The following is a 27835-nucleotide window of genomic DNA, read 5'->3' as shown; positions in this document are numbered from 1 at the left end:
CTCATGAGGGCCAGACATCTGTGGGGCCGAGAGGCCGTCACCCATCCCCACCAGCAGGAGCCCCAGTTGGGATCTCCAAGCCTGGCACCGGGTGGGTCAGACGGACGTCTGCCGAGCCTCGAGCCTCGACATCTTTGCAAGCCAACAAATAGCTGCTGCTGGCGCTCGCTGACAGAGGCTGTGGGAGATGTGGCCCAGGTGGCCCATGGCCGGGTAAGCGAGGGATTCGGGGCCAGGTGAAGGGCCTCAGGCTCACCTGCCTGCTGCCGGTGCTCCCGTGGAGCAAAGCTCCGACCCAGGGCATCTGGCAGACCCTGCTCTGGGCACAGGTGGCTCCAGGCTGCGCCTTCTTTCTCCTCCCGGGTGTAGCCTGCCTCCAGTGAGGGGCACACACGGGCTACATGGGTGAGCTCTGTGCCCCATGAGCGTGCAGGCGCCCCCAGAGCTGCCACCCCAAGCTGCAGGCCGCGAGATCACGGACTCCGTGAGGGACTGGCTGGCTGTGCACGTGGTTGGCGCCTTTCACGGACACGCAGGTCCATGGCTGGGATGCTCCTGTCCCTCTGCCCATTGTGTTGAGGGCTGTCTCCAGCGTGGCTGACACCATGTGTGGCTCCGAGTGTCCTGGGGTGTCCCCTCTGCGGGGAGGGGATTGTGACTCCTGGCTAAGGCCTGTGGGTCTCCCCATGTGGCTGCATGCTTCCCATGGCCACGCTGGGCCTGGTGTGCCGCCGGGGCCGGCCCGGCCCTTGCACACGGCCTGGCCCCTTCCCGATCTGCCGGCTCTCCTCCTAGAGGCGGGACACATATGTGGCTGGCCGTGGGTGACAGCTGTCTTGGCACCCTGGGGCCTACTCTGCACTCTGAACGGAGCCTTTTGAGGAGCAGACATAGCTGATGTTAACGGAGACCACTTTGGTGGTTTCTCTTTTGGGAAGAGGGCTTCCCTTGGAAGGGGGCTCGCAGGGTGAACTCCACGGCTGCCATCTCTAGTGTAAATCTGCATCTCTCAGCCCCTGATGGTGGGTGTCACCTCACACCCAGGCCCAGCCCGGGGCAGGGGGGTGTCCAGGGGGTGTCCTGCGAGCCTGCGGGGGCTCCATGGCAGCCTGAGGGGTGAGACCTGGCCAGCCGTGTCAGCAGAAGAGTCCTGACTTAACATCAGTAACATGCATCAGAATCTGGGAGTCGCACATGAGGCCTTTAGAGGGACCCGGTGGCTGGGAATGGCCTGCGTGTGGGCCCTGGGGCAACAATGAGGCATTTGGGCCTGAAGGGAGGTCAGGGGCACAGTGACCCAAAGTTGGACACTCCTGTCCCCATCTTGCCCATTCCCAGGTGCTCCTGGCTCACTCCTGGCTCCTTGACAGCCTCGCGAGAAGGGTGCAGCCTGCCCTGCTCATGCGGGAGCCACGGGATGGGCCTGGGCTGGGAGAGTGGGTGTAGGATCCCTGGGGCGGGGGAAGGGCTGGGTGGACAAGGAGGTCCTGGCACCAGGCCCTGTTGCCTGACCGTGTCTGCGGGTCCTCACCACCCCCTGTGACTCTGGCGTGATGGGCTGAGGCCGGGGCACCACCCGCCTGGGCCCCAGGACACTTGTCTGGGTGAGATGGGCAAGAAGGGATGCAGAAGTCACATTGGGGCTCTGTGGCCTCAGACATTGCTGAAGGGGATTCGGGACACCTGCACTGCTGAGCAGAGCTGATGGCTCTCAGGGGCCTGGGGAGTGCCCTGTGGGCGTGGGGAGGCTGAGGGGTCCTGTCTGGGTCTGGTCCAGGCCCTGGGGGGAGGGATCTGGGGAGCAGGAGCCACAGCAGCCAGGGGCCAGCGTCTAGGTTGGTTCCGGTTGCATGCCTGCGCTCAAACCCCCGCAGGTGTTGCAGTGGGCTTCTCAAATTTCCACCAAGATTTATTTGAGAAGAAGTCACTCGGAGAACCAGAGCAAGATATACGGGCAAAGTGGTATTTTGGTGTCTCAAGCTCTGAAGAAGGTGAGAAGGGAGCTTTCCTTTGTGCTGTAATCACCAATGTCCTGATGGTGAGGGCGCCTTCCCAGCAGCTCTGGGAGAGCGGAGGGGTCCCCAGGGGGCTTGACTACCATGGAATCCCCCTTGTTCAAGGGCTGTAAACCCCGTTTAGCTGGCAGGTCATCTATGCTGACTTCTAGGTTCTCAGAACATTCTTTGCTTATCTCAAAAAATAAAGCCCAGCAAGGTCTCTGGGGAGCTATGGGGTGGGATCTGCCTTCCAGGCTTCAGATTCCAGCCTGCAGGCACTCCTTCAGCTCAGCACTGCCTGTGGCCAGATCTGCCTGGCTGATGAGGCCGCTGAGAGAGCCCCCCCACCCCCACCCCAAGGACATCCTAGCCAGGACCGTAGAGCAAGGCCAGTAGGGTTGGTGGCCCAAGAGTCCCCCCTACCCCAAGGACGTCCTGGCTAGGACGGTAGAGCAGGGCCAGGACGGTAGAGCAGGGCCAGCACGGTGGGAGGCCCAAGAATCCCCGCACCCCCACCCCAAGTATGTCCTAGCCAGGGCCTGTAGAACAGGGCCAGCTGGCAGCGTCCATCAGCATAACCTTCCAGGGGGCATTGGAGGTCGAGGAGAGGACAGTGCTTTTAAGATATGGCTATTTGTTGCTTCAAGAGCAGGAGGCTTTACCTAGAACTACTTTATTTTGAAAATTTTCCAACCTACAGAAAAGTGCAAGAATGGTGTGAGAGCATTCACACACCCCAGATGATCCTGTAAAGTGCTTTACAGCTGTCCTCTTCACTCCTTCCATCCCATGAGGCCCAGGGTTCCTGCTTCTGAGTCCTTAGGTGACTGTGACATGTTTGAAGAGTCAGGCCATGGTTTACAGAACCCCAGATCCAGTTCAGTCCTCAGGGCGGAGTGCCTGCCCCGCCCCTCCTCAGAAAGCCTGTGTCCCCAGGGCAGGCTGTAGGGCTTCTGAGCCCGGAAGCCACCCAGCTTCCACCAGCCCTCCCCACCCAGGGGAGGGGCACAGGGAGGAGCCTGGGGGGCCAGGTGTGAACCTGGGGCAAGGGCTCCCACTGAGAGCAGGGGCCCAGAGGGTGGCAGGCAGGTCAGCCAGCCTGGGTCCATGGTGGCACCCTGGGTGGCAGTGTCTGCTGCCCCTGACTGCTGCAGCCCTTTCTGAGCCAGCACATGAGGGGCAGACCTGGGATCCTCAGAGACCACCCTGGCCCTGGGTCGTCCCCTCTGAGAGAATTCTCCCAACCCTGCCAGCCTGGAGAGTCCAGGTGCCACAGAGCACTGACCTGTCCCCTCTCGAACGTCTTTCCCCTGCTGTCCTCACATTCCACCCTGCCCGACAGCTCACCACCCTGTTTGCTCTGAAGAAGTAACTTTGGCTTTAAGTGGGGGGGGCCTCCCGTCCCCCCCCAGGGCCTCTGGTTCCTTCTGTTCCCCCGCCCCTCCTGTCCTTCCTTCCCCACCACCCCACATCCACTCCTCTCCCTGCCCTCCCCCGGGGGGGTGGTGGTGGGTGGTGGTGGTGGCACTCTCCATCCAGCAGCATCCTGGGGCATCTTCTCCCCTCCAGGGGCCAGAGCTGGCCTTTCTTTCCCTGAGGGCTGACCGCAGGCCCATGGGGGGCAGTGGGGGGTGGTGCACCTGGATGGGTGCCAGGCTCTTCCAGCCTGAAGGCGCTGACTTCCTGTGAGAAGTGGTCTTGGGCCCCCCAGGGCCGCCCTCTGCCCTGGTCCCTGGGGCAGTTGGCACCCCGGTCCCTCATGTATCCTCCTTGGTGGTTCCTGGACAGGATACTCCCAGCCCTGAGAGGTAAGCTGAAATCTTGGGCCAGGAAAGTTGGAGGATGAGCTGTAGCCTTTGAACAAGAAGGGAGAACAGTCACCACCACCCCCAACCTCCCCAGGCCCTGCGAGTGGCCTTTAGCCTCTGGATCTCAACTACTCATCTGTAAAGTGAAGGTGTGGGTCCCACGAATGGGTCCCTGTGGTCATCTGGTCCTGCTCCCAGGCCACTTAGTCTGTAAGAGGATGGCAACCCTTTTGCTCTGGTGAGGTCCCCATACCTTGAGGCAATAACCGGGTGACTGGTGCTGACTTTGCAGAGGCTTCAGGGGCAGCTTGTACTTCCCAGCGAAGGCGCCTGTTTCCCCACTCGGACCCGTCAGCACTGCATTCTGTAGTTTTGCACCCAGACTCTTTCAACAAGGCCAGCCCTTCCCTGAGAAACACACCTAGAGACCCTTCTGTATTTTGGGGAGGGGTGGCCTTTCCCCCACTTTTCTTGCTGCTGTTCCAGGAAGGCAGCTGAAGACACCTGGTGTCACCTGCACCCCTCTGCTCCACTGTCTGACACTCCTGACCCAGCCACGGACTCTGGATCTCTGTGGAAGCTGGAGAGTGAGGGTGGATGCAGTACAAGCCTCACAGCCTGCTGGCCCTGGACCAGTTCAGAGGGGGAGGCCAGGAGCCTGGGGCACAGCGTCTCTCTTTTGTCTTTAATTGAAGATGGACTTTCTGGATTTGGCTTTATATTGTTTGGGTAATATAAAAATGCAGAAAAAAGGCAGACCTGTGCAACCCCAAGGTCCAGAGGTAACCACTGACCTCTCTGCTGCCCATTCTAGGCCAATTGGAACACACTGGCAACATTTTTCAGACGTGGTTATCCTGTCACAGTGCCTTGTGACCTTATTGCCCTCCTCTATTTCTGCTTCATGGCTGTGAAACAGTAGCTGTGTGTTGGGGTGGCTCATGGCCCCTACATGCCATCACTGGTCTGGATACCAGAACTAATTCCACTTTGATGGGCATTTTGCGGTTCTCTATTTCCATATGTCCTTTGTCACTGAACACACCAGGTGCTTGAAAATACAGGCCGGTGGCATCCTGGGAGTGCCTACTGGGGTCTGGAGCCCTCCCTGGTGGGCTGGTCTTCCCGACCCTGGCTGCCCTAGCTGCTGCCCAGGAGAAGGAAAAAGGTAGAGGCTTGAATGGAAAGGGAAAGCCTGGGTTCCTCTCCGGGCCGGGACCTGTCCCAGACCCTTGGTAACTTCCTCTGGGTTATGTCCCTTGGGGACAGAGCCACCACAGCAGCCCCGACAGCCCCGCACAGCGGCCTCGGCCTCCGCACCGCACCCCATGTCCTGCTCCCTCTAGTCGGAAACCCCCGCTCTGGGTGTGCCTGAGCCAGAGGAGGGAGGGGAGACCAGATTCCCGCTTGGTGGAGGGGGGGGCGGGGGGCTGCTCAGTCCTTCCAGGGACCCAGACTGCGTGCGTGCGCGGGGAGGGGAGCCTGTGCGCAGGGGCCAGCTGGGGTCACGGTGGTGGGGAGGATGCTGTGGGCAGAGGCTTGCTCCAGGTGGGGTGACAGTGCAGGAGCAGAGTCACCCCTGGCGGCGGGGGAACCCCGGGGGCGCGGCGGTCCGGAGCGCGGGCTGGGGGCGGGAGGACCCCGGGGGCGCGGGGCCCGGAGCACCGGCTGGGGGAGGGGGCTTTTGCCGGAGGCGCCCCGCCCCGCCCCGCCCTCCGCGCGCAAACTTTTCCGGAGGCCGAGGGGCCTGCAGGTGAGGTCACGTGGCCGGGGCGGGGCGGGGCGGGGCGAGCCGGGCGGGGGGCGGGCCGCGCGGACCCCGCCCCTGCGCCCCAGTCCCGCGGCGCGTCGGCGGGGCGCGGGCGGGAGCGGGGCGGGAGCGGGGCCGGAGCGGGGCCGGAGCGGGGCCGGCGGGCCGGAGCGGGGCGCGGGCCGGAGCGGGGCCGGAGCTGACGCCATGCCCACCAACTTCACCGTGGTTCCCGTGGAGGCGCGCGCGGACGGCGGCCAGGACGAGGGGCCCGAGGCGAGCGAGGGGGCCGAGGCACCGGGCCCCCCCGAGGGCGAGCCCGACCGCCGGAGCCCGGGTGAGCGCGGCCGCACCTGCCCGCCGGACAAAGGCGGAGCCGGCTGCGCGGGCCCCGGGCGCGGGAGGAGGGGCGCGCGGACGCGGGGCGCGGGGAGGTCGGCCCCGGGAGGGCTGCGGGCCGCCCGCTCTCCGCAGCGCGCCGGGGTCCCCCGGGGGCCGTCCCCCGCCTGCAGGGCTCCTGCCGCGCCCGGGGCCCGGGGCTCCGCCGCTCCCCCGCTCCCCGCACACGCGCCCCCCAACCGTGGGAGCACCTTGCTCCAAGCCCGGGTGGGACGCCCGAGGTAGCCATGGAGACGGGGAGGCCTGGGCCTCCGTGGGAACCTCCGGGCCCCCAGGTCCCGGGCGGCACCGGCTGGGCGGCCCGAGTGCCTTCCTGCTTCCTTCCTGTTGCCTTTGCTCTGCTCTTGCGCGCTGGGGCAAAGGGCCGCGGGTCCGATGAGCCCGGCCGAGCCCCCGCTGCGTGCGCCGCCGGACCGCGCACCCCGCTACCAGGGGCCATCGGCGGTGGGGTCACCGCGGGAGGGGCCGCCCCGTCCCCGTCCCCGTCCCCGTCCCCGCAGAGCCGAGCTCCGGCCGGTCCTCTTTAGCCTTTGTTTCTGGACTCCGAAGGCGCCTGGCGCTTTCACTTTCTCTTGGGGGGTCCGGCAGCCGGGCTCCCTGGGCGCCTCAGGCCGGCTCCCTGCATCCCCCAGGCTCCCTGTCGCTGTTGTGGGTTGTGCCCGTGGCTGCCCTCTAGACTTGGTCACAGAGCAGTCGCAGCCCGGGGCTCACTCTGTGGGCTCTAGGCAGAGGCCCCCCTACCCTGTGGCTCAGGCCCCGGGGCCCCCTGCCCTGGCTGGCTGGCCAGGCACCTTCCGTGAGCACCCACCACCAGGTGCCACAGGGGGGCTGCTGTCCTGCTGACTGTGGTGCCCCCTCCCCAGGTGTCCCTTCCCACCTGAGGGGGCAGGCTTCAGTCCAGCTTTGGTCTATACTGGGCCCTGGGACAGGTCCAGCCGACGCCTGGCCTGAGGGCTCAGACCAGGTGGCACGTGAGGACAGTCTGTGCATCCATCCTCTCCGTGGTTCTGCGCACACTCTGGCACCATCCTCCTGGGCGAGCCGTGTCATAGCGACCACCACAAGTGCAGCGCATTTCCAGAGGAGCCTCTGCAGCCCTCGTGTCCACTCCCTGACCACTGGCCCCTTCTGGGGCGGGCTGTGGTCCTTTCTCTCCAGGCTTGGAGTGGGTCTTGGTTTGAAGCTGGGATAATTTTTGTCCTGCCTGTTTCCTCGTCCCTCCGCCAGGACCTCTGAGCACTGCTCTCAGGCCCGTGGGAACAGAGCCAGGTGCTGCAGCTGCCAGGAGGGCTGGGCACGCGCCCATCTGGGCTGGGGGGGTCCTGAGCCCCCGCCCACCCTCACTGAGTGCTGCCCCCTCCCTCAGCCTTCGACCCCTTGCATGGCTGCCAAGGGCTCCTCTGGAATCTTACCACCTTGCGTGATATCTGACACGAGCTCAAGCAGACGCAGGCATGGGTTTCATGCTCACATTTTAACAAAGCCTGAGGTCTGAGCTGCACTTGTGACGCTGAGCTGAAAGAGGCAGGATAGGGTCCCCTGCTTCGTCACTGTGCTCTTGTTATTCGGGGGCTCTGCATGAGTGGTCTTTGATGTTTACCGTGAGGTTCTAGAGGTGCCACAGGCCGGGCACCATGTGGCCAGCATGACAAGGGGGCTGGGGAAGCAGCCACCCTAGGCTTGTCAGGGAAGGTCCTCTGGGAGCTGGGAAGGCCCAACTGTGCCCGGTCCTCAGAGTGAAGGGTGTACACCCCAGGAGGACCCAGCCAGTGGCGGGTCTGGCCCCGTCGCAGGATTGCTGGCACTCTGGCCGACACCCCAGGGAAGTTTCTGGCTTTCTGGGTGGGCTTCCTGGTGGCAGTGGCAATGGTGGTGAAGCAAGGTTGGGGAGGCTCATCTGGGGTGTCTTTGACTGGGCCTATCTGGAAATAGGCTTGAGACCCTAGAAGTTGAGGGGCTGCGGTCTGCTGAGAGTGAGTGGGGGGCCCACCTGACCTGGTAAATCTCAGTGGGACCATGGGGACTGCCCCTCCTTGGTGAGGGCTAGTGAACCTGTCACCCCGGAGTGAAAGAACACAGCGCCTCCTGCACAGGGTGTGGAGCCGGGCCTCTCTGGGCTGTGGGAGGCCCCGCCGCCCCAAGCCTCCCCGTGGGGCTGGAGGAAGCCGAGCACTGAGCCTCGCTGCCCTTCCGCGTTGCTCCAGGCTCTACCCATGGGCCAGGCCATGGCTGGTGCTCTGGAGCCAGGAAGCTGGTGGCTTGGGTGGTGCTTGTGAGGGCCTGGACAAGCATCAGCTCCTGCCGTGGACCCTCCCCATTCGCTGCTAGCCAGGTGGGGTGTGTTCTGGAATGGCAGGTGCGTCTCGCCAGGCATCCTGTGCCTTGTCAAGGACATTTGTTCTCTGTTTTTGTGTGATTAGAGATTGCAAATGGGAAAGATGGATTCTGTGTCCTTCTGTGTGTGTTTCGTGGTGAAAATATCTTTCAGACGAGACGTGAGGAGTAGGGATGCTTTCCTGACTTCCAAGTGTGGGGTTTTTACTGACTCCAGGGAACCTATCTGACTTAGGGCTTGAATGGAGCTCCCTCCTGGAGCGGGTAGGTGTGCAGATGAGGCATGGCCACAAGCTGTGGGCCCCACAGAGGTTGGGGGCTCAGTCCTTGGAGGGTAGACTGGGCTGGCTGCCCTGTGTCCCCGTCCCTGGTGAGAGTTCGGTTGCTCCCTCCCCACGGCTCTGACTGCAGCTTCCTTATCCCATTGGTGACTTGGCTCTGTGGCTCAACATGTTGGGTACCTGGGGGGTCTCATCCCCACCCTCTGAAGGGGACAGTGATCCAGACAGTCCTGCGAGCGTCACTTTGCCCTGCCGGGGCTTGTAGCAGGCTGGCCATCAGGCAGCGGGCAGGGCTCTGAGGCCATGACCCCAGACATCAGGCAACTTTTCTGTTGGTGTGTGTGGCTGCTGCCCTGGAGGAATAGCCGAGCTGACCTGGGGTTGGGGCAGGGGTTCTGCGAACAGTGTCGTCAAGGAGTACGGCCAGGATGGCTTCGGGGTTTGATTCTACTGGGCGAGAGGACACGGGGTTTCAAGAACGGAGGGAGGTGTCAGGCTGACGCAGGGCAGCCACCTGAGCAGGAAGGACGGGCCATGCCGGCCTCCCACTGGCAGTGACTCCCGAAGCTGCACCGTTGGCCCAGCACCGTCTCCTCGGGCACAGCCAGAACCGTCCATGTGGTGTTGAGGGAGATGCCATGGCCCTCAGGTGGGGGACAGGGGGTACCACACGTGCACTCGGTGTACCAGATTCAGTCTTCAGTGGCCAAGGAGCAAAAAGTGGAAGCACACCAAGTAGAGTGTGCGTCCGAGTGCTTTGTCACACTTCCTCCGGTGTCTGTTGGGGTTCCCAGAACAACTTCAGGGGACAGGCCCTCTTGGATAAGTCCTGCTGCCTAGCCAGTGTGTGCATGTATGTGGTGTGCGTATGCACGTGTGTATGCACACATGGGTCTCTGGGCATGTGTGCATGGATGTGGGTGTGCGAATGCACGTTTGCATGTGTGTGCATGGGTCTGGGCACATACATGAGCATGTATGTGTGTATGCACATTTGCGTATGTGCACAGGTGTCAGCCTGTGTGTGCCTGGATATGGGTGTGTACATGTGGGTGCCTGTGCATGGATGTGTGTGTGTGCCCAGATGTGTGCCTGGATGTGGGTGTGCTAATGCACGTTTGCATGTGTGCACAGGTGTGAGCCTGTGTGCATGGATGTGGGTGTGTGCACGTGGGTACATGTTCACGGATGTGTGTGTGCATATGCACGTTTGTGTGTGTGCACACATGGGTCTGGGCACATGTGCATGTTTGTGCACACACATGGACCTGGATGTGTGCACGCACATGGAGGCAGGCACAGGGCTTGGTGGTCACATGGTCTGGGGGCGTTGGGGTGTTCTGTCCACGGACCCCGTCGTCCTGTGATGTGGCTGGAGGTGTGCCTCTGGGGGTGACTGTCCTCGGCCAGGCGGTGGAGGTGGTGGTGACACGTCTGTGCCTCTGGTCTGAGATCTGTTCTCGTGACCGGTATGAGGAGCCTTGTTGCTACATCGATCCAGGTCTGTATTGTTCTGAAAAGTTCCCAGACCTTCCGAGTTTGATACCTGCTGTGCTGGGGCAGCTCTGAGCTGTGGACACCAATGGTGGCGGTCACTGCTTGGGGCGAGGGGGGGGTGCCCTCCATTAGTCGGCACAAGGGACGCTGGTGAGGATCTAGCTCCCATGGCCGCCCCCCAAGGGGTCCCCCCTCTGGGGTCCTGGGTGCCAGTTACCAGCAGCTGCCGTTTGTTCTGTTGGGACTAGAAGGTGCACCACAGCTGGTCCCCCATGGCCTTGGGTGCATCAGTGAGCACAATGGTCAGTGCTCTTCTCCTAGGGCACAGGCTGTGAGGACTAGCTTGTGATTTACGGTGCACTGGGGAAGTCAGAGCACCGTGAGGTGCTGGGTGTTAGCGTGGCCTCACGGAAGGGCCATGGCTGCTAGGGATGGTGGTGCCGCCAGCAAGAGTGGCCGGGAGGCAGGGCTAGGCCCCTCCAGCAGAGAGGGGCTTCGGAGCCTGTTCTGTTCTCATGTCTCTGGCTGTGTGGCTGTCCAGGCTCGGGGGCGTCCCTGAGTGCAGTCTCCCTGTGGGAAGAAGGAGTCCTGAAGGCAGGAGCTGCCCCGGCCTGGTGAACCCAGCACCCTGCAGTCGCTGTTCCTGTTCGTAGGTGGGCTATGGCTGAGAGGGAGCAGCTGACCCACAGATAGCTCCCTCCTCACTTGGCGCTCTCCGGTGACCTGGGCACGTGGTTTCTGTGGTGTCCCCATGTGGCGTGCTGGACTAGCAGGGGTTAGACTGAGGGTGGTGGGGACCAGCAGCCTGCCCCCGAATGCAGCCCCCTGTGGGGTGAGTCTGGCCCCAGACGGGCGCGATGAGTCAGGGTTTGAAGCCACGGGACACTGAGATGGCCCAGGGGAATTCCGTGGAAGGGCCAGGCAGGGGTGGGGCCTGGCTGCCCACTGCAGGGGTGGTGGCTGGAGGAGCGTCTGGTGTGTGGGCTGTGCTCAGCTGGGCTCTCCTGCCTGTTAGCAGGGACGAGTGGGCTCTGGAGCAGCTGTGCTGTGTGTCCTGGGACACCTTCACGCGCCTCTGTGCGGGGCCGATCTGTGAGGCCTGGTGGGCCGTGGAACCCCCTCTCCCTGTTGTGGCCAGTGCCTCCGTGGGGCCAGAGCACTGTTGGTGTTCTGGGCACTGTCAGAAAGTGGGAGATCCCTACCCACCCTGGTCCCGGGTCTGGGAGCCACGTGGCATGGCCCCCGCCTCCTTCAGCAGTAGAGGCTCAAGCGAATTTCAGGGTATTTCTTTGAAGTAAACAGCCTCAGATGTGTCCTACTTAGAAGTGTGTGGCGGGCTTGCCGTCTTCCTCTGGGGGCTGTGGACAGACTCCTTGGGGTGCGTTGTGGAGAGGGGTGCAGAGGTGTGCCTGAGTACAGAGCTGGGCAGGGCTGCGGCCACGCAGGAGGGAGCTGGGGAGGCGGCTGGTTCGGGGGCCTTCATTGGCTGCAGGTCAGTGTCCCACGAGGTGGCCAGGGGGTCCGAGGTTTCTGCAGCAGGTTGGACCCTGTGGGAGACGGTCCTCCCGGGTTGGCTCAGGCTCCTGCATCAGGGGACGTGTGACCTTGGGCCAGGGACACCTTCCCAGGGCTGCTGTCCTCGGGGGCCATTGGCAGGGAAGGACTTGGGACGTTTGGCCAGTGTTCAGGTGGCTGCTTGTGTGCTGCCGGCCTGTCTGGGGTCTCCTGCTGTCACCCGCCTGGGGGTGTGAACTTTGTGAGTGTCAGCTGCTGTGGACGCATGTCCAGAGGGCAAAGTTTGATGTTAGGTATTAACTCCCGCTCACGGGGCTGGGTGCGGGTGGCCCCTGGTCCTGGGGGTAGACAGGGCGGGCAGGCCCCAGCCGGGTGGCCCCTGGTCCTGGGGGTGGACAGGGCGGGCAGGCCCCAACCAGGCGGCCCCTGGTCCTGTGGGGGGACAGGGCCGGCAGGCCCCAGCCGGGTGGCCCCTGGTCCTGGGGGTAGACAGGGCGGGCAGGCCCCAGCCAGGAGGCCCCTGGTCCTGTGGGGGGACAGGGCAGGCAAGCCCCAGCCGGGCAGCCCCTGGTCCTGTGGGGGGACAGGGCGGGTAGGCCCCAGCCAGGCGGCCCCTGGTCCTGTGGGGGGACAGGGCGGGCAGGCCCCAGCCAGGCTGCCCCTGGTCCTGGGGCAGACAGTGCTGGCCTGCAAGGCTGTGTCCCTGGTGGAGCCCTGGCCTGGGTCTCCTGCTGCCGCGGTTCTGAAACCTTGCTGCCTTGGGCTTGTTTCCTTTTCTGTTCCTGGGGTGGCTTCCTGGGGGAGGAGGTGGAGGTGCAGTCCTGGCACCTGTGTGGTCTGGGGTGGGCCACCGACAGGGAAGTGGGTTGGAGTGCCTGTGACCCCGCGTGTGGCTCACGGCCCGTGTCCCCAGGGAGGGGAGAGGAGGAGAGTGCACAGTCACCTCCCTGTTTGCCTCTTACGGTTGCTTTCGATTCCGCACCGGGAGCTGCCCTGGGCTGCCTGCACCACGCTGGGAGCGGAGGCCGTGTCCGTCGGTGGCCGTGGCCAGGCCGCCCTCAGGACAGGACATCCCACGTGCGCTGGCAGCACCCAGCCCCCTCCCGAGTGTGTCTGCTCCCTGAATGCGCCGGCCTGTGCTCCCCTGGGTGCTGACTGTGTCCCTGTCCAGGAGGTGGCCTGTCCCCGCAGTGGCCGTGACCTCTCTGCTCCATCTGGCGGCAGTGCCCGTGGGTCGGCTGGTTCCCAGGGAGGCAGGACAGTCACTGGGGAGGGATCGAGTGGGGCCGAAATCAGAGGAGGAAGACAGGGCGGTGTTGGGTTTCCTGCTCCTTCTGCCGCAGGGTCTTGGTCGCCGCCAGACGGGAGCCTGTGTGAGTAACAGGAGCCGCCCCAGGAGGCGGGAGAGGGCCTGGTGCCCCCGGCCGGTTCTCGCCACTGCCTCCTTGGGGCTAACAGCAGGTCCTCATGTGGGAGAAGTCACGGGAGAGGTCGTGGGAGAGGTCAGACCAGAGTCAGCACACGGTGGAGGGCCCGCTGGGGAGTGGGGGGTCCCCTGTGTCCCACGCCAGGGGCACGCCCTTTAGCGGGAGAGCCTGGTGAGGCCTTCAGAGCTGCGGTCCCCAGAGATGCCCCGTGTGCTCGAGCGTGAGCTTGCAAGCCTGCATCTGCCGGCACGCGTGTGCGTGTGTGTGTCCTGTGTGAACGCGCTTGCATGTTTCTGGCTTGCTGGGATCTTCTGGGTGCTCCTGCTGGTTTGCCAACATTCTGTGTGGCTGCCGCTCAGCAGCTGTGCACCCCCTGGGACGTCCCCTGTCCTCTGGATGCATCAGAGTTAAAGATGACGTGCTGTGTGTGGCGTCTCCGCCTGGTCTTGGGGACCCAGCGGCATAGCGAGCTGCCGTGGCGGCCTCGCTTGGGCTGGAAGGTGGCTGTGTTCCTCCAGTGTCCGGAGCCTCCCTGAGTCCTTCTCCCGAAGGCCCCGTGGTATTTCCCAAGGGAACCTCCCCTCTGGAGCCCTGGGCGAGTGGGAGACGGTGGGGAGCTTCGTGAGTTGTGCCTGGTCCGTGGGGCAGTGCTGGGATGCACCTTGGCCCTGCCGCTGTCTGACCGCGAGGCTGCTCGTGGGGTCTGCTGGTTTCAGGTCACACCTGGTGTCATGTGTGCGGGGTCAGGATGTGGTGGGAGTGGGCTGTGCCCTTGAGGGGAGGCCTTGGAGCAGTGAGCTGGCCTGTGTGCCTCCCTGGTGCTGGGCTCCGGGAGGTGCCGTGCACACGTGGGTGTCATTTCCCTGTGGGAGGACGCGGCATTCGGGCAAGTCACATGTCCATCCCGCATCAGGGACCCCAGAGCTGAGCAGAAGCGCAACACAGCCTTAAATGAAGGGCTTTGTGCTGGGTGAGCGTGCCGGGTGTGGGGGAAGGGGACCAGGTCACATGCTGACCTGAGACCATGTGGGACTCAGGAAAATGGGACACTGGCATCCGTCCCTTCTCCGTGGCACCAGAGGTGACCCCATGGTCCTGGGGGCAGGAAGGGCGTCCACCTTCCTGTCAGCCTGAGGCCCTCTTCTGCTTCCTTGCGGGCGGCCAAGGTCCCGAGACGTCCTCCCTTCCGCTTGCCGGGAGACCCAGCCAGGGAGGGCCCGTCCGTCCTCCCCGAAGGGCATGCTTTGCAGTGTGCACCGCCTGCGGCGTGGGGGCCAGGAGGGTCCTCGTCCTTCTGATACGTCCTCTGATTTTGACAACAGTATTTCTGTTTGAGCCAAAAATTTGTTGTGAAAATTACCGGGCCTTTGCCCTCAAGCACGAACATGGGACTCCTCCTCTGCCCAGGAGGGGTCTCTCTGGCCTGGGTTCCAGCCGTGGTCCTGGATGTGGGGCGGGGGCAGGGCCGGGGTCACGCGTCTACAGTCAGGGTCCTGGAACAGAGAAATGCTTCGTTCCAGCCATAACTGCTTCAGAGGCCTGGCCGCTGGAGACATGGCTGTATGAGGCTGCTCTGGGGTCTGGCCACTGGGTGCACTGGGGGGTCACTGGGAGACCCTCCATTCTGCCAGAGGCTCCTGCAGCCCTCATGTGACCCGTGTCTGCTGTGCGGACCTGGGGAGCAGGGAGGGGGCAGCTGCTGGACCCCCAAGGTCTGTGCCCCATCTTCTGTTCCCTAGCCCTGCTTCGAGAGCCATTCTGAGAGAGATACAGGTAAAATCCCAGTTACAGACCAGAAGTGGAAGGTGTGGGGAGTGATATCTGGCACTGTCAGGAGGAGGTGATCATGGGGGGCGATGGGCAGATGGACACTGTACCCTGAGAGGCTGCCCAGCAGGAACAAGGGCTCTGAGTGGGCTTCGGCCTCCCTGAGCCCCCTCGCCCCGGGGCGTGGCTGCCTGCCTGCAGAGGACAAAGATGCACCACATGCTGGAGTCTGGGGAGGAACCCAATTCAGTCTTGGGAGATGGGGTGTAGTCTGCCGGGATGACCTCACCCCAGGTCAGTCTAACCCTCGCTGACCTCGGGGAGGCCAGAAACGGGCATTGGAACCAATGGAGGGCGCAGGAGGGAGACATGGCCTGAGGGGCGTGGGGGGCCGCACGGGCTGCGGAGAAGCTCTGGGCCCTAGCGGGGTCAGTGACACGTGAGCCTGGAGAGGTGTCAGGTGGGGTCCCTGCCTGGATGCGCACCCAGCGCTGGTGGAGGCGGCGTGGCTTTCATAGAACATGTCCAGTGTTCTGCGATGAGGTGACATGGTGCTGAACTGTGGCCTCCCCTGAAGCAGCCCTCATGGGGACGGGGATGCCAGTGCTGGCCAGAGCCTGGCTCCCTGTGCCCGCCTGTGCCCTCTAGATCCTTCTTAGAACCTTGGTTCTGGACCAGCAGCCGCCACCTGTGCACTGTGTTCCTGGGAGAGCCCGCCCCTGCACTCGGGGTCACAGGCCTGGACTGGGCCTGCTCACTCGTGGCGTGCTGCTGGACCTTCCCGTAGAACCTGGGGTCAGCTGGTGTGCATGGTCACTAAGGTCCCTTCAGGGCGTGGAGAGGAGTGACCCGTGAAGCACTGGTTTGCACAGATGTCCCCTGGCTGGGGGGCCTTAAACAGGCCAATCCCGCCTGCTGTGAGGTGAGGTGGAAGCAGAGACAGTGGCTGAGGCTGGGAACAGGTGAGCGGATGAAGGACGGCCACTTCTGCTTTGCGGCCTCCCGGAGATCTCAGGAAACAGCTGTGTGTTGAGGACCTGCTGCCGGGCTCTGCAAGCTGCGGTCTGCCTGCGTTTGTAAATAAAGTTTTATTGGCATGTGACCCTGCTGTTTGGCTTGTTCGCACGTTGTCTTTGGTGCACTGAGCACTTGTGACAGCCGTGTGGCCTGTACTGAGGAGGCTCGCTGGACCCGTGGTCTAGAACCTTCCTCCACTTGCTGTCTGTTCCTCAGCAGCATGCCTGAAGGATGGCAGGAGGTATGTGGAATGCCATGGAAATCGTCCGTGGCTGTTTTCCTGGGGTGGTTTTCAGGAGAAATGCCTTGAGGCAGGAATGCCGTGGGGTGTCCCGTCACTGTCTCGGTGCCCACGTGACCCCAGGCGGCTCTGGCCCCAGACACCTCCCGCCTGGACTGACCATGTGGGGACCCGGATAACCCTCTGCCTGTCACCCAGCAGCTTCAGGGTCTCGCGGAATTCCCCGGGGTGACTGCACGTGGTGGTTACGAATGGTAATCTGACGCGCGTGCCCGGGCATTCGTGAGCGGCGCCTGCCTGTCTGTGTCTTCCAGGCCTCGATTCTTAAATTTTCTCTTTGTGGTTTCTTTGAGATAAAGATTACTTCTTTAATATTGAGTGAGCTTGACGTCTGGCACAGTTCTGGACTCATGGAGCCCCCACGTGCGCTGGTCTGTGCTATGCTCCCCGTGGGTGTCCCAGCGGATGGATGGCCCCCCTGGCCTGCACCCCGAGTCCCACCCAGTGGTGCCTCTTTGGCACCAGGCATCCACACTGCATCTGGCTTCTCGGCCTGTGGTGGTTTCTCAGGCCTTTGTTTTTAGTGGTGTCGTGGCTCAGGAGGCTGGTGTCTTTGGGGCCGTGGGGGAACATGGGCCATGTGCTGCTGGGGAGCTTCAGCGTGTAGTTGGGGAGGGGCAGCCGGGTCACAGAAAAGCCGGTCTGGCGTGGAGGCTCCTCCCAGCGTACAGCTCAGGGTCCCCCTGCACACAAGCCCTGCCGTCCCAGTGCCACCTGCCACAAGGACATGCACCTTCCTGGCATGGTCCTGGGGGGCTCCCCACCTCACTCTGTTTTATACAGGGAAGGTCCCCTGTGCTGCGAGCCTCCTCAGTTCCTCTTCCCTGCGTGGGGTTCCCACAGCTCCACCACACCCGTCCTATGTCCCCCTCACCCCTGTGTGTGGTCAGGCTCGTGGGGAGCAGCCCCGCAGAGCCAGGCGTGTTTGTCCCCCCAGGTCCCCCCTCACAGTTTCAGGTTTGGTCCTGGGACTAGCTTCCTCCCTCCAGACTTGGGCTGTGTGGGATGCTGACTGTGCTTTACTCTGGCTTCAGGGCGCTCATCTGTGCTGTGACCTCACATTTCGAAGCTCAGATTGTTCTGGAGGTAGCCATCGCTGGCGGTCTGTTGTCCTGACGCGTGTGCCGGGTCGTCCTCAGGGGACCGGCAGTGTGTGGGTGGAGGTGGAGAGCCCACCACCCTGGCCACCTGCCCCCGTCATGGGAGCGCAGTCGCATGATGGCTCGGGTGCATGCTGTGCGCCCACAGACGCGCGTGCCAGTTTTAGAAGTGCTCACCCGCGTGTCTGGAAGGGGACCCTTTGCCAGCACTTCCGGTTTCCTTAGTTTTCTGAGGTCTTGAGCGCAGGATTCAGTCTGTGCTTGGGGTGCTTGGGCTGCTTGTGTGATCCCCGCTTGGGGTGATTGTGGCGTCCGCTGGCAGTGTGGTCATTTGTTTTGTCCATCCTCCTCGTTGCAGGCTCTGAGCGTGGGAAACACGGGGGTGGTTTCAGAAGCCAAGCAAGGAGGCGCTCCCCTGACCAGAGCGTGGGGTGAGGCCTGGAGGAAGCCGAGGGCACAGACTGGGCCTGGCGAGTGGCAGGTTGTGGAGGTGGGGGGGGGCCTCGGGCAGCGACCCCAAGGGGCCGGGTGGCCTCGGGCTGTGTGCAGTTCAGGAGCAGGTGAGCCTGGATTTCAGGGACTGCTCGGCTGACTGGGTGGGGATGGGGTTCTCTACTGCACCCAGCACGCGGCCCACTGTCGCCTGTTGTCACCTTGAGCTGCCACGGTGACTGACTGGGGGCCCTCCACCCCCACCCCGAGTGTCCGGCAGGATGGTGACCCTTCTGTCTTAGGGATTCTGTCAGAAAGGCGGACCAGCAGGACCCGGCATGAGTTCTCACCTAGCACCTGGTGCCCTGGGGTCTGAGGAAGCTGGTTTTGGAGACTTTCCCTCCTTGCCAGGTGGCGTTGGGTCATAGGTCAGAACACCAGGTCTCCTGAGCACAATGCCGGTGGCTAGGGGGCCTCCTGTGAGCAGGTGCCCACGTCCGCATCCCTGCAGCAGGCCAGGCCTTCCCTGCTGTGGCCTCTGATGGTGGACGTCCAGATAGGAGCTGCCCTCGGTGGTGGGGACACGAGGCAGTGCAGCCCCCAGGCTCCTGGCCCCACCTGTCCCCAATCAGTGGCTCCTGTACCTGGGGTGGCATCATGTCACCGTTTCTGATGAAATGCCCCCTCCCCCCGGGGCTTGTGACCTTTCCTCCATTGGGACTTGGAACCTGTGACCTGGTGCCACGTCTCAGGGTCTGGGAGCCGGGAGCCCACAGACTGAACTAGGACCTGAGCGCCCTGCTCCTCCATAGCCTGGCGGCCTCGAGGGCCAGTTCTCACCTCTTTGGCGGGGCTTCAGGGCCACCTCAGGCACTGTGCTTGCCCGGGGACTGCTGGGTCACTGAGCTGAAGGTCGCTGGGGAGACCTGTGATCCACTGGGATTTGGTGAGCTGGAAACTCAGGCCGAGGCTTTTCTGTGTGGCCCTAGCATGAGCACGGTTTCCCGTAGGAACGGTTCCAGCCAGGCTGTTGCAGGGGCCATCCAGCATGTGTCCCCAGGAGTTCTGGTGAAGCACCGTGGGACCCCAGGGGGCGGCTTTGGACGTGAAGCTCCTGAATGGGAGGCTACACCTGTGGGTCCTGCAGATAGTGCTGGCCCTGCCCTGATCCCAGCACCTGGGGGAGGCCACATGCCCTGTCCCTTCCTACCCCCTACTCCACCTGGGACGCAGTGGCCCCACGGTCACCTGTTCCTCACCCTTTGTGTTTGTACGTCTTGTTTTATATCTGGGGAAAGTGAGGTGGGTGGTGGGCTGCTCAGGCACAAACGGCTGGCTCAGCAGCCGGGGCTGCGACCCCGAGGTGTGTTGCTGGTGGGGGCCCCAGGCACAGGGTAATGTCCCCAGGTGAAACGCATGTCTGCATCCTTGGAGCCCGGTGGCCTCCTTGGGGCCCCCAGCCTGCTCAGCGGTCCCCAAGGGCCTGGGGTCACGTGGGCCTGCAGTGGCACCTGCCCTGTTCTGGCCGCTTGTACAACTGACCTGAGCGGTTTGCCCTGCAGGAGATGGGAACCCGCGAGAAAACAGCCCGTTCATCAACCACTCGGAAATGGAGCAGGAGAGCTTCTGTGAAGGAAAGAACATGGCGCTCTTTGAGGTGACGCACGCTCCTGCCCTCTGACGGGATGCATGGGGGCCAGGGCTGTAACCTGGACACAACACAGGGCCACAGCCCCGAGACCTCGTGGTCTCCCGAGGAACAGGGTCGGGTGGAGGGCTGCCCCTCAACTGGCTGCCACACACAGGGGGAGCCTCATTGGCCGCCACCTTCTCAGGAGGGGCCATCAGGGAACCATGGACCTTGCTCTGTGTGGCCATGGGCCCCAACCTGGGCTCCTGACCCCTGACCTGGGAACACTGTGCACATGTCCAGGGTGACATGGCCTCGGATCTGGGGCTGGAACCAACAGGGAGCCTGTGCTGGGCACTGGTCCAGCAGTGGGGGGGGGGGGGGGGGGGGGGATCGGGTAATGAACCCAGTGTTGGCCCCGCACAGGAGGAGATGGACAGCAACCCCATGGTGTCCTCACTGCTCAACAAGCTGGCCAACTACACCAACCTGAGCCAGGGCGTCGTAGAGCATGAGGAACATGAGGAGGACGGCAAGAGGCGTGAGGTCAAGGTGCGCCCCCCCTGCCCTCCAACCTGTGACCCCCAGAAGCCCCTTCTCTATATGTGGTGTAGCCTGCTGTCCTGCAGGAGTCTGTCGTTGGGCCAGTGAGCCAGCAGAGCTGCCTCTCTGGCCCTCAACCTCCCAGAACCTTACCCTCCCTGGCCCTCAGCTTCTTGGCCCCTCAGCCTTCCGGCCCCTTGACCTCCTGGCCTGTGTCTGCAGCTTTTCTCCACTCTTAGGAAGTATTTCCAGAGCAAACCTTCCCCAGGTGTGTGTGTTTTCTTACTCACCTGCATCTGAGACGTTTTTCAGGGGGAAGGTCCATCTCGGAAACTGAGGTACACCACCTGACTGGTGCCTCGCCAGCTGTGGGTCAGGATGGGCTGGGACCCCGGTGTTGTGCGCCCTCTGTGGTGGCTCTGGAGCCCCCCAGCAGGCTCCTGGCCTCGGCGCCACCAACCTGCCTGCGGTCCTGAGCCCTGGTGGCCTCGGGGATCACAGAGGACACCCCAGAGGTGGCACCACTGGGCTCACATGGCTGCAGGTCACATGTGAACTTTCTGCAGTGGGTTCAGGCACTTACCTTGCGGTGCCTCTTATGCACTTAGGGAGCCCCTGTCTATCGTCCTCCTGTGTCCCTGAGTGCCTAGGCCTCTGCAGCCCGGAGCTGCCGTCCACAGAACAGGGCCTGGGCTTGTCCTGCCTCCCACTGGCCCGGTGTTGCCATGGCTGCCCTCATGGCACCCTTCTCGCTCTCTGGCAGCGACGTGGTCTGGATTCCCTCCCAGCATCCACCTTGCTCCTGGGCGGTGGGGTCCTAAGGATTTCTCCCAAAGCCTCCCTTCCAGGGATGCCTGGCTTCCCCCAGGCCTCCAGGGCCGTGGCTTCCCTTCCTTGTCCGAGTGTCCCCAGGGCTCCTGGGAGGGTGGTGGGTCTGGGCGCCTACAGGTGCTGGTTCCACCTCCCTAGAACCGCCGTGCTCTCTTTCAGAGCCCGCGCATGGGCACGTTCATTGGCGTCTACCTGCCCTGCCTCCAGAACATCCTTGGTGTGATTCTCTTCCTGCGCCTGACGTGGATCGTGGGGGCGGCTGGCGTCCTGGAGTCCTTCCTCATTGTGTTCATGTGCTGTACCTGTGTGAGTGACCCAGGGCCCCTTCCAGGGCTGGCAGGTGTAGAGTGGGCCAGCGATCGGCCAGGGGGTCTTGGGTCCTACATCTGTGGAAGTACACTGGGGTGTGCGTCCAGGTGGCCGGGCTTGTGGGGGCGCTGTCTCCACTCGAGCAGGTCCTGCATATTCATGAGATCCCTTCCAGTTTGGAAGCACCTGGGGTCCCTGTTTGCAGGAAGGGCTCACCTCTGTGACTTGTTTGGTTCTAGACCCTGCCCCCCACACCTGCCTGGCCCCAGGCAGTAAGTGCATGGGGCTGTTGTCCCCTTGCTCACGGGTCTGCTGTGGTCTCCACGCTCCCGGGCACCTGCTCCACAGCATCAGGCTGTCCTGCCTTGCTCTCACTGTGGGACTGGCTCCTCTGAGCCCCCAGGTCTCCCCTGGAACTTCCTAGCTGTCCAGGGACTGTCCTGTGCCCCTCGTGGCTCCGCAGGCTGCAGCATGGTCATCTCAGCTATGTCCCCTCCTTCCTGCTGTGACGTTTCTTTCACTTGAGAGATCTGGAAGTACCTGTGATAACTGCCGTGAAACCAGATTAAAGAGCAGGGGCTTCTGTAAGCAAAACGTGTGCCCAGGGAGACCTGAGCCAAAGAAGTGGGATCCAGGATTGTAGCGGCCATCGGCAACTTATACTTTCCAGAGGCTCCTTCTGGTCCTTTGGTAGCAAACTGCTTCCTAGCCTGTGGTGTGGCCACTTTCTGAGCTGTGCTGGGAGCTGGGGGCAGACCCACCCTGGACAGCTGTGGAGGTCCTGCCTCCAGCCTGGAGCGGTCGCCCAGATGGGGTTCCCCCCCAACCCCATGGTAGACGGGCACCGAGGCAGAAGCCGGCCTTTCATCCCGTGTGGGGGTCTGGAGTTGGGATTTTCTGGATGGTCTGAAGGAGCTCAGCTTTGAGGGTCGAGTGAGAGAGATCCGGGCAGCCCTGAGTGTCCTGGAACTCGGCAGCCCGTTCGTTATGGGGCTAGGCGTGGTCCCCCAAACATCCTCTGTTCTCAGAGGAGTTCGCCTGTGTCTTTGCAGACAATGCTGACGGCCATCTCTATGAGCGCCATTGCTACCAACGGTGTGGTCCCAGGTAAGGGTGCTGGGCAGGCCGAGTGGAGACCCGACCTGAGCCCTGCTGGGGATGCAGGGCTCTCCCTACTGTGACCTTGACATGAGCCCTTTACCCAGGGTGGCTTCTGCCAAGGTAGGCGGTGCTGCCCCAGAGGGCCCCTGTATGCACGTGCCCTGCCCGCCTGATGGCAAGCCCGGAGCACAGACAGCCACATCTGGCGGGCATGCGGGCAGGGTCTCATGTCCACAGGGACCCCGCCTCCAGGCAGAGGCGCTCTCGGCCTCCCTGCTCTCCCAGCACATGGGAGCGCCACAAGCTGTCCTAAGGCAAGGCGGGGATCTTGCGCACACTTGTCCCCCAGTGCCTGGCCTGCACTCAGAGCTGCTGTGAAACTGGGATTCTTGTAGATTCCTAGTGGAACCTACATGAACGTTTCCAGATACTTTCTTAGGAAATGTCAACATTGCTCTGTGGTCAGAGATGCTGGCATCTCATGAACCGCTTCCTGCTTTTGGTCCTGGAGTTAATTTTTCCCAGACCCCAATTCTGTTTGCAAACTGAGTTATTGCTGAGGCTGAACTGAAGCATCACCACGGGCAGTCCCTGCGTCGGGTGCCGCCTGAGCGGGTGTCAGGAGCCTGGAGAGCAGAAGGGCTGAGGGCGCTGGGCACGGCTTCAGTCTTTGGGGCTGCTTTGGCCTTGGAGCCCCGGAGCACGGCTGCTTGTCGTGACCGTCCCTGGGTTGGGTGGGTGCGGGGCTCCAGGCGAGGAGGACATGGAGGGGACGGTCTGCAAACCAGGCCCTGCGGGACTCCGTCTCCAGGTCCTGGGGAGGCTGCCCATCCCTGGAGCCTCCCTGGCCCAGGGGGCAGCAATGGTGTAGACTGCACCCCCACCCTCAGGGCCGCCAGGGCTTGGGGTCCAGGGCTGGCTGTGGCGTTGGCTGTGCTCTGGTGCAGGATGGTGCTCAAGCAGCCGCAGGCTTCCTTGGCCTTTCTGGGGCAGAGTGCACAGCATCGAGGTGTTGGGCTAACGTCGGCTTCCCAGGAAATGGTGCGACCCTAACCCGCTGCTTCTCTGTCCTGTTTGCAGCTGGCGGCTCGTACTACATGATATCACGCTCCCTGGGGCCTGAGTTCGGAGGGGCCGTGGGCCTCTGCTTCTATCTGGGCACGACCTTCGCTGGGGCCATGTATATTTTGGGGACCATTGAGATTTTTTTGGTACGTGTTTTGTTTTGGGCTGGTTCTCCAGGCCCCAAGGAGTCCCCTCCTGGGCCCCCCACCCTTTTGCTCTGATGCCTGCCTGCTCAGGCTCTCGGAGGCTGGCTGCGTCCCTCTTGGTGCTGGGCCCTGGCTGGACGCTGTGCCCGTACTGACTACAGTGACCTGGGGTCCCTCCTGGCTACCCTTTGGGCACATCTGAGTGCATGATGGGCTGCAGGTCTGAGCCCCAGATCAGCCCGCATCCCTGGCCTTCAGCTGCCTCTGCTGTTGGAAGAGGCAGAGCCAGCAAGCCGGTCACCTCTCGGCCACGAATTGGTCCATCCTGTTGCCCCCACTCAGTTTATTATATGCGTGCATGGTAGGGCCTCCGTGGACAATGTCCTCACTCCCCGATGATGAGGCCACTGTGGGCCCTGGCCCTGCAGGCTGAGCTGGGGGTGCTGCCCAGGGGCCAGTGTCCATGACGCCCACCCCAAGGGCAGCATCTCTTTTTAGCCTGTCTACTCTGCTCTCATTTCTGGGCTCCCACCAGGGTGTACGCTCCTTAAATGCATTCTGGGGGATGGAGGCCCAGCATGAGGCCCTGCGCACAAAGGCGCCTTCCATGTGGGGCCACATTCCAGGCAGGGATGGTGGGAGGCCCTTCTTTAACTCTCTATTCCCCACAGACCTACATCTCCCCCAGCGCAGCCATCATCCAGGCAGAGACGGCGGAGGGTGAGGCCACGGCCATGCTGCACAACATGCGCGTGTATGGGACGTGCACACTGGTGCTCATGGCCATGGTGGTCTTCGTGGGCGTCAAGTATGTCAACAAGCTGGCCCTGGTGTTCCTGGCCTGTGTCGTGCTGTCCATCCTTGCCATCTATGCCGGTGTCATCAAGACCGCCTTCGACCCACCAGATGTCCCGTGAGTCCTGGGCCTGCAGAGGTGCAGCTCTTCCTCTTAGCCTGGTCTGTGTGCAACTGCCTGGTCGAGCCCGGGGTGGTGGCACTGGGGGGTGCAGACTCGCTGGGCTGGGGGATGAGCCATCAGGATGCTCATGGGGCCGCGCCCTCTGCACGGATGGGGTAGGTTGCCAGAGGTCAGGGGTGAACACGGTGCTGCTGGCCCCGAGGACAGGCTGCACTGAGCACCCCCTGGGGTGGCCCGTCCTCAGTGCCCCTGGCTGGCCAGGGCTCCTGGGCTCCTTTCCTGTCCCCCTTCTGGGTGTGGCTGGCAGGTCCCAGGAAGTGGCTCAAGGTCACAGCGAGTGAGCGAGCCATGTTACGCCTGCTACGTGGTATGTCAGGTGGCCAGGTGGGCCCAGGGCCCACAGGGCTGGTCAGGAGGGGCTGGGCAGCTGGGTGGCACCAAGCACCCCCCCCCCAGTGCCTCCCTGTGGAGGGAGGCACCTGTGTCAGTCGTGCAAGGCCCCTGCAACACGCACTGTGCTCCGGGGAGCATGGTTGCAAGGGCCCCAGGTCCTGCTTCAGCACCCAGCCTGCGCAGCTCACCGGCACTCCTGCCTCCCAGGGTGGAGTGTCAGAAGCAGCCTAGCAGCCCCCAATCCTGGTCACTTGGGAAAAGTGGTAGAAGTAGTTTCAGGAGGGGCCTGTGCATCTTCTCACGCCCACCTCCCTGTGCTAGGGTCTGCCTGCTGGGGAACCGCACCTTGTCAAGACGCGGCTTCGACCTCTGTGCCAAGGTCCACACCGCCAACAACGGCACGACGCCCACCGCGCTCTGGCGCCTCTTCTGCAACAACTCCATGTCCAGTGCCAGCTGTGACGAGTACTTTGCCCAGAACAACGTCACAGAGATCCAGGGCATCCCCGGGGTGGCCAGTGGCGTCCTGCTGGGTGAGTGCCACCCCACACCTGGTAGCCGTCCTCCCCGGAGCTGGAGCCGTGGTCACCACGCAGGCCATGAAGCCTGCGGCTCAGCAGACCTTGTCATTCTAGAGGTTTGCTGGCAGGTGCACGGGCACTCGCCCTGGTCATGGGGGCTCAGGGTGGGGGGACAGGGTCTGTCCCATCTGTGTTCTGGGAGGAGGGGTCGTGTGTCTTCGTGTGACATCAGATCCCGTGGGAGCTGGTAAGCCCTTCACCGCTGTGCCTGCTGGGCCTGGTAGAAGGGTCCGGAATCTTGTTATGGGCCTGTTGTCACCCACAGATAATCTGTGGAGCACATACGCGGACAAGGGGGCGTTCGTGGAGAGGAAGGGCATGCCGTCCGTGCCGGTGCCAGAGGAGAGCAGAGCCAGTGGCCTGCCCTATGTGCTCACTGACATCATGACTTACTTCACCATGTTGGTCGGGATCTACTTTCCCTCCGTGACCGGTGAGGCCCTGCCCGGTCCCCCGAGAAACAAGCCTTGGGGTCTCTGCTCCCCACGTGCCAGTTGGGGTGTGGGAAGGTGTGTCCCAAGCGCTCCTAGCAGACCGGCGTCACTCGGGGTGACAGACCGCGGCAGCTGGGCAAGGAGCCGAGGGCCATCCTTGCAAGACAGTCGCTGATTTTCTGGGATGACCCTCAGCACCTGCCAGGGTGTTGTTCCCTGCACGTATGCATGCTCCCTGCCGGGCCACCTCCAGCTGCCCTCTGCCCGCGGGAGCCCCAGCCCCACCCAGCCTGGCACTGCCACCTGAGCCGCTGGTGCGTGTGGCTGTGTGGCCCGTGTGTTGTGGCTGGGGGCCTGGCAGGCGGTGCTTTCAGGTTTGTGGTAACCGTAGGCTGTCCCCGTGGGTCTCTGTAGGTATCATGGCGGGCTCGAACCGCTCTGGGGACCTCAGGGATGCCCAGAAGTCGATCCCCACAGGAACAATTTTGGCCATCGTGACAACGTCATTTATCTGTATCCTCCAAGGCACTGGGTGAGGAAGGCCCATGCCCTGTCCACTGCCCGGTGCGCGTCCAGCCAGGGTGGGCTTCCGGGGCTCAGGCCAGCGCTGACCGCCACCCCCAGAGGGAGCCGGGCCAACGTCTGCCTGATGATGGAGGGTGAAAGAACCACCAGGACACTGACCTCACGGCTGGTCATGGCCTGAGTGTTGTCCATGAGCCCGTGGAGCGCTCACGTCGTCACACATGATGTCTGGCAATAACCCGTGACTGTGGTGTGGTTCATGGTGCTTGTGTACACGCACACAGTCACAGCGACCCCATGCTGGTTGCAGAGGTTTGTCTCTACCAAGCGAGCCAGTGTCCTGCCAGTGTGCCTCCTGACTCACTGGAGCCAGGACGGGGCAGCAAGAAAGGCGCCGAGGGCCGCAGGGTCACAGCAGTGGGGGAGGTGGGCTGGTGGGGCACAGGGTCAGTCCAGGCCCACCGTGAGTAAGACCCCATTGACACGTTGGGCCGCAGCTTCCTTGACACGAGACACAGACCTGTCCTGCATCGTGCTCTTTGGGGCCTGCATCGAAGGCGTGATCTTACGAGATAAGTATGTTGGTTTTGTGACTTCTAGAAGCTTCCTAGTCAGCATCCGTTTTCTCATAGAAGATGGTAGCGTTGAGCTTGCCTCCCCCAGGATTTCAGGTTTTGTGCGGCAAGCAGGAAGCCCCATGGCCCCTCCATGGGGGGTCCCGTGTGGTCCCTGGCAGTGAGGCCTCACGGATGCTGCTGTGCAGGGCTGACCGTGGCCTCCCTGCTCCTGAGGAGGACACTCAGGTTGGGAGTGGCCTCATTCCAGCTCGGGACATGAGAACCACGTCTTCAGCATCAGTCTGATGGCCTGCCTGCTGCTGCCCCGCCAGGTTTGGTGAGGCCCTGCAGGGGAAGCTGGTCATCGGCATGCTGGCCTGGCCATCCCCCTGGGTCATTGTCATCGGCTCCTTCTTCTCGACCTGCGGTGCCGGCCTACAGAGCCTCACGGGGGCGCCGCGCCTGCTGCAGGCCATCGCCCGAGACGGCATCATCCCCTTCCTGCAGGTGAGTGGGGTGCCCCTCGGAAAGGAGGGTGTCTGCGTGGGGTCCCCAAGGGCCTGCCCTGGAGCCAACTGTCACGGTGATAGCCTCTGGGCCCACGTCCCCACCGCCACCCCTCAGCATGTGAGCCGTGTGTGAGAGGAGCGACCCGGGACCCTGCACCTCCTGTGGGGCCGGCGTGTGCCCTGCTGGATGTGGCTTCCTCCCCTGCAGACAGAGGTCTCTGCAAGGAGCCCACGGGGCTGGCGTCTTCTTGTTCTGATGGCACAGGACATGGCTGGGGGCTCAGATAACACAAGTGCATCTGCTCATGCCCCGGGGGTGGGAGGTCCCAGAGGCAGGCATGGGCAGGGCTGGTTTCTTCTGAGGTCCCCGTCCTTGGCGTATGGACACCACCCTTCCCGAGTCCTCTCGTGGCTTCCATGTGGCTTCATCTTTTCTCATGAGGACACCAGTCACCTAACCAGGGATTAGGCTGCCCCATGACTGGTTGCCCTTAAAGCTCATGTCTGCAATCATAGTCAAGTTACCTCCCAAGGTGGTGGGGCCAGGGCTTCCCTGGGGCCAGGGCTGGGGTGCCTGAAGCCCCATGTGTGCTGATCGTCTGGGGTGGGCGCTGGTCCTCTGGCTCCCGAGTGCTGGCCCTCGCCTTCGCTCCCTGGAGGGTTCCTG

General features: G+C 63.1%; 1 protein-coding gene across 4 annotated transcripts in view; it reads left to right on the top strand.

Moving 5' to 3' along the window:
• Window positions 1–27835, top strand: part of SLC12A7 (solute carrier family 12 member 7) — a 65078-nt gene that overhangs the window by 22785 nt on the left and 14458 nt on the right. For 2 of the 4 annotated variants that reach the window (XM_041731629.1, XM_041731628.1), the window contains exons 2-12: window positions 19188–19282; window positions 19682–19807; window positions 20789–20935; window positions 21991–22045; window positions 23120–23250; window positions 23922–24163; window positions 24884–25095; window positions 25409–25576; window positions 25992–26090; window positions 26621–26678; window positions 26992–27166. In XM_041731629.1, coding sequence (XP_041587563.1) covers window positions 19188–19282; window positions 19682–19807; window positions 20789–20935; window positions 21991–22045; window positions 23120–23250; window positions 23922–24163; window positions 24884–25095; window positions 25409–25576; window positions 25992–26090; window positions 26621–26678; window positions 26992–27166 — 1508 coding nt within the window. Of the gene's footprint in view, window positions 1–5668; window positions 5893–19187; window positions 19283–19681; window positions 19808–20788; window positions 20936–21990; window positions 22046–23119; window positions 23251–23921; window positions 24164–24883; window positions 25096–25408; window positions 25577–25991; window positions 26091–26620; window positions 26679–26991; window positions 27167–27835 lie in introns of those variants that run through there. The other 2 variants (XM_041731630.1, XM_041731631.1) reach the window with 2 other exon arrangements.

This window comes from Vulpes lagopus, chromosome 17, assembly GCF_018345385.1.
Source record: "Vulpes lagopus strain Blue_001 chromosome 17, ASM1834538v1, whole genome shotgun sequence".
NCBI lineage: Eukaryota > Metazoa > Chordata > Mammalia > Carnivora > Canidae > Vulpes > Vulpes lagopus.
The sequence above is the reverse complement of the archived record's forward strand: the minus strand, read 5'-3'. Positions and strand labels throughout refer to the sequence as shown.